Below are 9123 nucleotides of genomic sequence, written 5' to 3' on the forward strand. Positions count from 1 at the left end.
GGGGGGGCCCAAGGCCAGCTGGGTCGGTGTGCCCCTGCCGAGGCCCAGTGGGCAGGTCAGGGCACAGAAGGACAGGGGAGGAATCGGGTCCGGGCCCCCAGAAAGTACCTGGAGCCCTTGGGAAGAGGGAGGTTGAGGAAGACCCCTAGTGGGGAGGTCCCACCCAATGACCAGGGTCCTGGCAGAGGAGGCCCCAGAAGGGGCAGACCTCTCTTCCCCTCCCCCAACACCAGGCAGGGGGTCTTGGCAGAGGAGAGGCTGGCCCTGCCCACCCAGAAGACCCAACCAGGCCTTGGCCTGGCCTTGACTTCGGGAATCGCCATGAAGGGCCGAGGGTGGGAGACAGCTGGGTGGTCTTTTCTGGGAGGATGAGCAGAAGCGACCGGCTTGGGTGGGACTGCTTGAACGTCCTTCCTAACCAATGCTTCTCGGGCACAAATCCAGCTTCCACGTGGTCTGGCGAAGCAGTGGGTGGTGTCTGGCAGCGACGTGGGAGATCATTTCCCGATGACATCACGGCGAGTGTTTTCTCTTTGATGCAAACCACACTCTTCACTTGGCTTCAGAACAGCTTAAGCAAGCGAACAAAGACTAGGAGGGAGACGGGGACTGTCTGAGCAGGCGGGCAGGGCGTCTTAGGATCTGTAGTCCTTTTTGCTGTAGGGTTTATTGCCCAAAATACTATCGATCTCGTGGATAATGGAAGACGACAGTTTTGGAAGGACCTGCGTGCAAGGACAAAACAAATCAGAACTCTCCACCAAGGTCGCCTGGCTGGTGGGGGGGGTGGGGTGACGTCACTCCAGACCTGCTGCTGGCCGGGACCGTCCCCACCCGTCACATCTGGCTCCATCCAAAGCAGACAGAGGCCATGCTGCTTTGCCTTCCCAAATCTGGCCCCACTGAGCAGGTAGAGAGGAGGCGTCTTTGAAAGCTTTGTTGGACCAAGCCTCTCCTCAGCTCCAAATCGTGCCCGGCTCCCATCCCACTCGGAAGAAACATGCCCGTCCCTGCCCTTAGGGATCTGCCCCTGCCCGGGCCTTGGCAGTAGCTGCTGCTGCCGGAGCCTCCCCCACCTGGCGTGTGCACAGCTCACTCCACAGCTCCCCGAGCCTTTGCTCAAACGCCACGTTCTCAACAAGCCCAGCTGACAGCTCCCCTTAAACCTGGGTCCCTGGCACCACCTCCCCCTGCCCCCAGCTCCCTTTCTCATCTCCCCATCTCTGGCGTTTTTCCTCTAGAGCTTGTCACCTTCCAATGCCTGCTTCAACTTCCTTCCTCCCAGCATCCAGTGTACACCTGTCCCTGCTGGAAAGCGAGCTCTCCAGAAGCAGGGCCCCCTGATGGTTCGTGGGTGTGTCCCGGCCGTCTAGACGGTGCCTGGCACGCAGGACGAAGGCCCGGCTGGGTGGGAGCTCTGCGCAGCCCGCATGCTCACCTGAATCGCTCCCACGTTCTCCATGAGCTGGTCGGCGTTGGAGGCGCCCAGAAGCACGGAGCTGACGCCCTCGTTCCGCAGGCACCAGGCTGGGGCAGCAAGACCCGAGGTGAGGGCGGCGCCCTCCGCAAGGCCCTGTATGCCCCCCACTGGGCTGGAGACACCCAGCCTCTGGGTTCAGGGGGCCCGAGACGCTCAGCAGTGCTGGGGGGCTTTGCCCAAGGAGTAGCTGGAGTGGGTGCTGGGGGAGCCCTGGCCCACTGCCCTGGGTGTAGAGGTGGCCCGGGGGCTCAGGCCCCCATCCTCTCCCCATGAAGGTGGGGACCCCATTACCCATGGCTGGCTGATGGGGGGTGGCCAAGGCCCTCAGGGACCCCCATCATCTCCCCAAGGACATTGTCCCAACCCTGCCCCCAGAGCCCTGTTGCCCGTGGCCAGCAGGGATACTGTTCAGGGCTCCCTCACCTTTCTCCCCAGGGACGCTGGCCCCATGGTGACCCCGGCCCCATTCCCCATGGCCAGCCCAGGCCTTCGGGGACCCTGCCACCTCCCCGGCACACGAGCCCTCACCTATGGCCAGTTGGGGCAGGGTGCAGCCCAGGCGCTCGGCGATGGCCTGCAGCTCCTTCAGCTTCGCCTGCTGGCGCCGGCCCTCCTCGCTCAGGATCTTGTCCTTCAGCCACTGGTAGCCCTGGGTGGGGCAAAGCACAGCTCCAGGTGAGGGCAGGTCACCTGGACCCCGCGTGCAGGTGGCTGACAATCTGTGTTCCTTCCAGATCCTTCTCCCAACAGCGGCCCTGGTCTGGAAGCCAGGGCGGCAGCCTGCCCCAGGCCAGCCGTGCAGGGTGGGCAGGAGGAGAACGGTCCTGTCCACTCTCAAGTGCAGTCCGCGGGTGCTGACCCGCCGCTGAGCCAGGTAGAGGCGGTGAGCGCTGCCCTTCCCTTCTCCCAGGGAGCCTGGCGGCCGGGGAGACTGGCTGCTGCCTGTGGCCCAGAGGAACCCTCCCCTGGCCCTAGAGGGGTGCTGCCGCCCCTGGCCACACCCCAGGACTGCGGTGCCTCCTGGAGGGCGCCCTGCCCTGCCCTTGCTGTGCGCCGGGAGGAGGGGTGGGCCAGGCCATGCTGCCCGGGATCCCAGGACCAGGTCCAGGGCTGGGTCTGTCCTGCTGGGCAGGCCTTTCTCTGCCTGCTCCGTGTCCCCAAGCCCTGCAGTCTGGGACCCTCCAGACGTATGTGTGGGGGAGCGGTCACTTGTCCCAGGGTCACCGCTATGTAGCTCTGAAGCCCCCGAGGTCTCAGTGACAGCAGAGAGTGGGCAAGTATGTGGGATGGGGGTACCCCAAATGGCACCTGTGGACCCAGCCCACGATGTGCATACTAGGGTGGGGGCAGAGGTGGGGGTATAAGAAGGGGCCCCCTATCTGGGGTGCCAGGTCCCATGGAGTGGGCGGCCCCTCTGGGTGTGGGGTCAGGCCAGAAGGGGCTCCATGTTCTCATGCCACGGAACCCCAGGCGGAGGCGGCAAAGGCAGCTGTGGCCCAGGGAAGCCCCTGCCCAGCACCAAGCAGTCGGCCCAAAGGTCCCCCTGCCCCCCCAGATGCCTGTCCTCTGCCCATCCCCTCCCCCTCCCTGGCCACTCCCTCACCTTCAAGGAGGCTCTCGAGTAGGGTGGGATGCCGCTGTCATACTTCCCGGAAACGATGCCGCAGGCCAGAGGGGACCAGGTCATGGCGCCCACGCCTAGAGAGGAACACCCCACGGTCAAGGCCTGGGCCACGGGGGCGGGGCGGGGCGGGCAGGCGGCACCCACCTATCTTGTGGAACAGCTCGGGCAGCTGCACTTCCACCTTCTCGCGCTGGAACATGTGGTACTCGGCCTGCTCGCAGATGGGCGGGATCAGGTTGAACTGCCGGGCCACGGAGTAGGCCTCCTGCGGGGGGAAAAGGGGCCCAGATGGCCCCTGCTGGTCAGTGGCCCTGGGGAGCTGCAGGGCAGCAGGTGACAGGACACAAAGGCACCTCTGGGACATGGCTGGCCTGGCCCCTGGGACCCTCCCACTCCCCTGCACACAGCTTTCCTAGGAGCCAGCAAGGCCCAGGTGAGCTGGGAACAGGGGGTGCGTGGTGGGACCCCAAGGCTGAGGGTCTGGGGAAGCGCAGTGCAGCAGTGAGGCTGGGGTCTGGCACTGACTGGCTGAGTGGCCTTGGCTATGTTACTTAACCTCTCTGTGCACAGTGTCCACATCTGGAAAACAGGACGACAGCAGCACTACCTCATGAGGCATCGAGAGGATTAAATGGGACTTAGTCCCCACGAAGCCCTCAGATCTAACAGCACCTGGAACACCGCGCGCACCCGACGGTAATGGTGTCCTCGCTGCCGAGGGCTTCCCGAGCTCCGGGACCTCTGCTGAGAGCTTCCCCCCGGTTCTCTCAGAGAATCCTCAGAGCAGCCCCATGAGGGATCGTGCTGGCAGGCTTGTTCTACAGGAGGGAAACTGAGGCTCAGAGAGGTCAAGCCATCTGTCCGGGACCACGTGGTGCCGGGATCCACACCAAGACCCTGGTCTGCGAGGCCTACAGTCACAACCGCCGCACTCCCGCACGCGGTCTCTGCTCAGGACCCCGTTATCTGTGCAGTCGGGACCGCAGGCTCAGACTCTGCCAGGCCCTGGGGTCTCACGTGGCCGGGGCGAGCAGCCCACACCAGCGCATGCGCACACAGCGGCCCGTACCATGATCTCCATGGAGCTCCAGCGCGACGTGCCCCAGTACATGGCCATCCCCTGGTTGATGACGTGCGTCATGGCTCGTACGGTCTCTGTCACGAGAGAAGAAGCTGCAGGTGGGGGGCGTCCAAGGCACGGGGCCCAGCCTGGGGACTTGCTGCAAATACAGGCAGGACGCCGGGAGTGGGGAGAGGAGGCTGCAAGACGTCTTGCAAGCAGTGTACTTCCTGGCTCGGAACTTGGCGTGGGAGGGGTTTTCCGGGATGGAAGGGAAAAGCGAGCCGCAATCCAAGAAGGTGGTCTTGAAAACACTCTCCCCAGCTAGTTACAGGCCTTGCAGAATCCTTGAAAAATGGGTTATGGGTGGACTGTGATGAAGGCAAGGTGACATCAAAGACTGTGACTCTGACTCTGGAACTGGGGGGAAGAACCGGGGACCCCGACACTCAGGAAGGACCAGGTGAGTGGATTAAGGCTGCAGTTAAACTGGCAGAGGCAACAGGAAGGAAACGTGTTTTGCCTGTTTTCAGGTCTCCTGCTTCGGGCCGTTCCACACCCTCACCGGACGTGGGAACCCGGTGGAGAGGGAGTGACGGCATCTGGAGGGGCGGAGGCGGGCTGCGGGCTGCGCTCCTCTCGTGCCCAGGAGGGCCGGCGCAGGCACGGACAGCCTTGTGTGGACCATGGCCTGCGTTCTCAAACCAGTCCCCCTTCCCTGGCACGGGACGGTCCCAGGGCGACAGGGGACTGGCTGCTCTTCCTCTAAGGGGCCAAGGCCCAGGGCAGACAGCTGTGAGGAACAGCCTGGACCCTGGACAGCTGAGACTCACAATGCCCCAAGAACTAAATCACTGACACCCCATGACATCTTTTAAATAACAGAAACCCTTGCACCAATTACATGACAGATTCTTCCGAGTATTCAACAAAGTCTCTGAGACATAAAAATCTGCCAGCTATAGCCCCTCCCTCCGCTGTTTCAGCCTCATGGGAGTGATGGGGTTTTAAAAACAGAACTTGGCCTCAGATTCTCAAATTTCAAATGCCTCTCAGCTTTGCGGGGTGAGGGACAGTCCCACCAGAATCTCACGGTCGATACAGTGCTTGCAAGTTCAACTGCCACGGCAGTGTTGGCAGTAAAGTGGAGGAGCAAGTGTTTCTAAAAACAGTGCAGTAACATTGACCCTTGAAAATCCCCATCTCTCCCCAAGCGCCCTGCCCCTCATTTGTCACTGAGATGGGAAGCTGAGGTCCCTGAAGATGGCTGGGGGTGGGAGGGATGGGAAGGAACATGGAGAATGCTGGGTTTGTTTTGAAATTTCCAGTGCAGAATGGCAGCAAGGCCACAGGCCCCTTCCCCACACCGAGTGGCAGTGCTGGCTTCCCGCCCACCTGTTTTGGGGTGTCAATTACGATCCTTCGCAGGTCCCTGAGTGCCCCGTTGGCTGAGGTCCAGCCTGAGTGGGACCCAAGGCATCCTGAGGGCTGGAGCTAAGGGCAGCGGGGCTTCCTGGTGGTGGCCTGAGCAGGCTCTCCCAGGACGCTGGAAAGGCCACCTCGGCTTCCACGCCTGCAACCAGCCCTGGCCTCTGTGGCTCCCGGGAATCCTCCCTGCCCCCATGCATGGGTGGAGATCTGGGAGGGAGTCTGAACCTCTCTGGGGACACCTCCCTGGGCCGCCTGCTCCAACTGCCAGCACTGATATACCTTGAGGAGGAGGCCAGTGCCTGGCTGGGAAGGTCAGAGGAACACCTATAGGGTCCCAGGGGAATCCCTGACCCCATCCTAATCCCGGGCCGGGCTCCTGACCCGGGCGGTGGTCCTCGTTCAGTTGTTTTAGAAACACTCTTGGGGCGCCTGTGGCCATGCAGCACACCTTCCCGGTGCTTCTCAGCCAAGGCACAGGTCCACATGCCAGAGAGAGGGAAGCAGAGGCCCCCAAGGCCACCCGCTCCCTCGCCCTCCCCCTAGCCCACAGCTCTCTGGGACATGAAGATCCCAGCCGGGATCCCAGACTGTGTGGTGTCCTGTGTGCCCCTTCCATGCAGTGATGGCGCCACGGCCGGCGGGTCGGGGTCAGCTTGAGCCTCTGGCTGTCTGCAGGGGGAGGGGCCCAGGCAAAGGGTCCCGGGCAGAGGCAGGCCGGATGTAGGGCCCCATGCAGGGGCACGCTGCACCTCTGCCCAGGCCTGATGTTGGTGGCCCCAGACACAGGAACAGTTAGGGACAACTGTCCTTCGCCTCAATATTTAATGCTGCTGAACAGAAGCAGGAGGACCGAATCCTTCCAGCTGCTGCCAAAACTCCTGCTGCGTCACAAATAATACATGGGAGGGGTCGGGTGGCAGCACCAGCTGGCAGGCAGGAGCCCTTCCATCAGCGCTGTCCCAGGGAGACTGTGCTGGCCCTTGGGGTGGGGTCCTGGGGCCCTTAGCCAAGGGGAGGGCAGAGAGACCACGCACAGCCAGAGGCTGCCTCCAGTCTCAGAATCCTGCCAGCTCCTGCAGTTGTTCTTTTAGGGGGAAAATGACTTCATTTTGATGGAGAGGTCTGGCCACACAGAGGGGAAATGACCCACATGCTGTGGATGGTGGCCGTGCTGGCCGGGAGGAGGAGCTAAGACCTGCTGGGGGCTGAATGCTCTGGAGTCCCCGACAGGTGCGCTCCTGCAGAAACCTGGTCTCCCAACCCTTCCCAGGGCACCTTCATGGGTCAAGTTTCCAGGAGGGATCACAGCATCCTCCGACGCCAGCCGGCCACTGTGGGTCACAGCAATGCAAGCCCAGGGGTGGGGACCATGCACAGACGGAAAGGGATGAAATGACAGCATGGATCACGTGGGGACAAGGGGCTCCCGCACCACTGGGTTTTCCTTCCCTTGCAGGGCGTTCTCACAGGGAGCTCCCCGCCTTGTGCATTTTATGGAGAAGTTTGTCACGGGGCGAAAGAGTCGTGTAAGTTAAAACCACTGTCTCATAAAATGCAGCTGGGACGCAGAAGTCAGTAGCTGGGCTAAGGGTGCTGTGTACCTTCTATGATGAATGTCCTTGACTTGGAGGAACTAAATGGGTCCCCTGGTGACAAAAGAAAGATTTAAAGAGACCAGAGTTTACAGCTGTGGGACGCCGAGAGGTGTGGCGTGACAAGGCATGGGAAGGAGGCGAGAGCCACTTTGCATGGAATATCTGTTAAGTTAGAAAAAAACATATATACACACGTGTGCGGTATATATAAAAACAAATGAAGAAAAAATAACTTAAACACAACTTAATTTTCCAAGTCCCTGGAGCAGCGAAGCGCGAACGAGCAATGCCCGTAGCGGGAGCGGGGTGTGCCGAGATCGCGGGAGTCCAAAGAATAAAAACGCCAAAGAAACCAAAACTGCCCTCGGAAGCACTGAACATTTTTCTCCTCTACGTAGAAATTTATCCCCTAGAGCGACAAAGACCCCTGAAACCTCTCAGTGGAACGTGACTGAAAAGACCGCGGCGGCGGCAGAGTCATCGCACGGCGCCCTCCTCTAGCTACAGCACATGCAGCCGGAGCGGACAGCCGGAGGGGACAGCAGGCTGCCGGGTGCCAAGCGTGGGAGGCGGCGCGGGCTGGCGGGTCAGGCGAGGGCCTGGAGCGAGGTGGGGTGCGGGGATGACACGCAGAGGCCGAGCTCCCCCAGCACGGGGAAGGCCTGACTCCTTGTGTCCCCTGGGGCCTGGCCTCCTGTGATCACCCACCTGGGTGCCCAGCGGGGCCATGCCGGTGGCCACCGGAGCCTCAGGTTCAGACCCTTCATGGACCTGGCTCTGTCCTTCGAACCCGCCCAGGCCCCACCAGCCAGTGCTTCGCAGACCACCTACCTTCCATAGGTGTGTTGGGGTCCGGGCGGTTGGCAAAGACCACGTCCACATACTCCAACTGCAGCCGCTCCAGGGAAGCCTTCAGACCTGGGGAAGGACAGGGAGAGGCCGTCACTGCTGCCAACACATCTTCATAAACATTTCTGGGCCTTCCCTGTGCCCGGCTCGGGGGACAAGAGAAGGGAGGGAAGAAGCCCTGGCACCGGGGAGCTCCAGGATGGCTGGTGGCGCTTGTGAGCGTGCGGTCCCTCCCCTCAGGAGGACGTATGTGGGAACCACAGGCCAAATGTCCTGTGGCTGAGTGAAGGGGGATTCCCCCCAGGGAGCACAGCCTGCCTGGGGCCACCCTGTGGCCTCCTGGTGATCCGTGTAGCAAGCAGGAGAGCTACGTTATCACACGTGAAGGGAGGGCTATTCCTGTCGTCTGTCCCGTGAAAGGCCAATAGTGTCTAAAACGCACAAACGGCCACCTAGTACTTAGAACAGCCCAGGACAAATAGTCGACAGAGTGGGAGGTGGTCCCCTAATTGATTTTCAATAGACTGATGTTATTTTGAAGACAATACTCGTGACTAGGAAAGACATGAAGACGATAAAATGCAAGAAAAGCCGGGCGCGCAGCTGTCCCCCCGGGGTCCTCCCGGGTGTGGTGCCCGGGCTGTGTGCACGGCTTCTCCCGGCTTCTTCTGGATTCCTGGCAACCCCGCGGGGCGGTGCTCTTAGCTTACAGGTGCCGGGTGCCGCGGCAGAGGCTTGGGGAAGGGATGCGCACTACTTGGGAGGCTGGATCGACACCCAGGCTGTCTGTGTCCAGCCACAGTGCCGCCCTCATTCCTTGCAAGGTCCCGCTGGTGGCCAGGGCTGGGCCCTCTGCTGTGTGACTGGTGGGGTGGCACAGAGCCCATCCTCACCTTCTATTATGTGCTTCCTGGAAAGGCCCCTCTCGGTCTCCGCTCTGAAAGACAGGTGACGGCCGGCGATATTGCAAGTGGTTTTGGGGAAAATGTTTATGACGCAACATTAGGCAGGAGAAGCAGGTCAGCAAACGCCGTGTGTGGTCTGAGGCCACTTTGGGGGAAAGCAACGGAGCCACAGGGCTGAG

The 9123-nt window shown here is 61.5% G+C and overlaps 1 protein-coding gene across 1 annotated transcript; it reads right to left on the reverse strand.

Moving 5' to 3' along the window:
* Positions 1-268: 268 nt before the first annotated feature.
* Positions 269-8976, reverse strand: LOC105824899 (voltage-gated potassium channel subunit beta-2-like; the record flags this gene model as incomplete). Its single annotated transcript, XM_012662509.1, has 8 exons — positions 269-725; positions 1439-1527; positions 2009-2129; positions 3084-3178; positions 3249-3369; positions 4174-4259; positions 8022-8108; positions 8933-8976. Coding segments are annotated over 8 exons (733 nt in total), but the record flags the coding sequence as incomplete, so codon positions are not given.
* Between the last annotated feature and the right edge of the window lie 147 nt (positions 8977-9123).

The sequence above is a fragment of the Propithecus coquereli genome, unplaced genomic scaffold, assembly GCF_000956105.1.
Source record: "Propithecus coquereli isolate 6110/MARCELLA unplaced genomic scaffold, Pcoq_1.0 Scaffold77, whole genome shotgun sequence".
Classification (NCBI taxonomy): domain Eukaryota; kingdom Metazoa; phylum Chordata; class Mammalia; order Primates; family Indriidae; genus Propithecus; species Propithecus coquereli.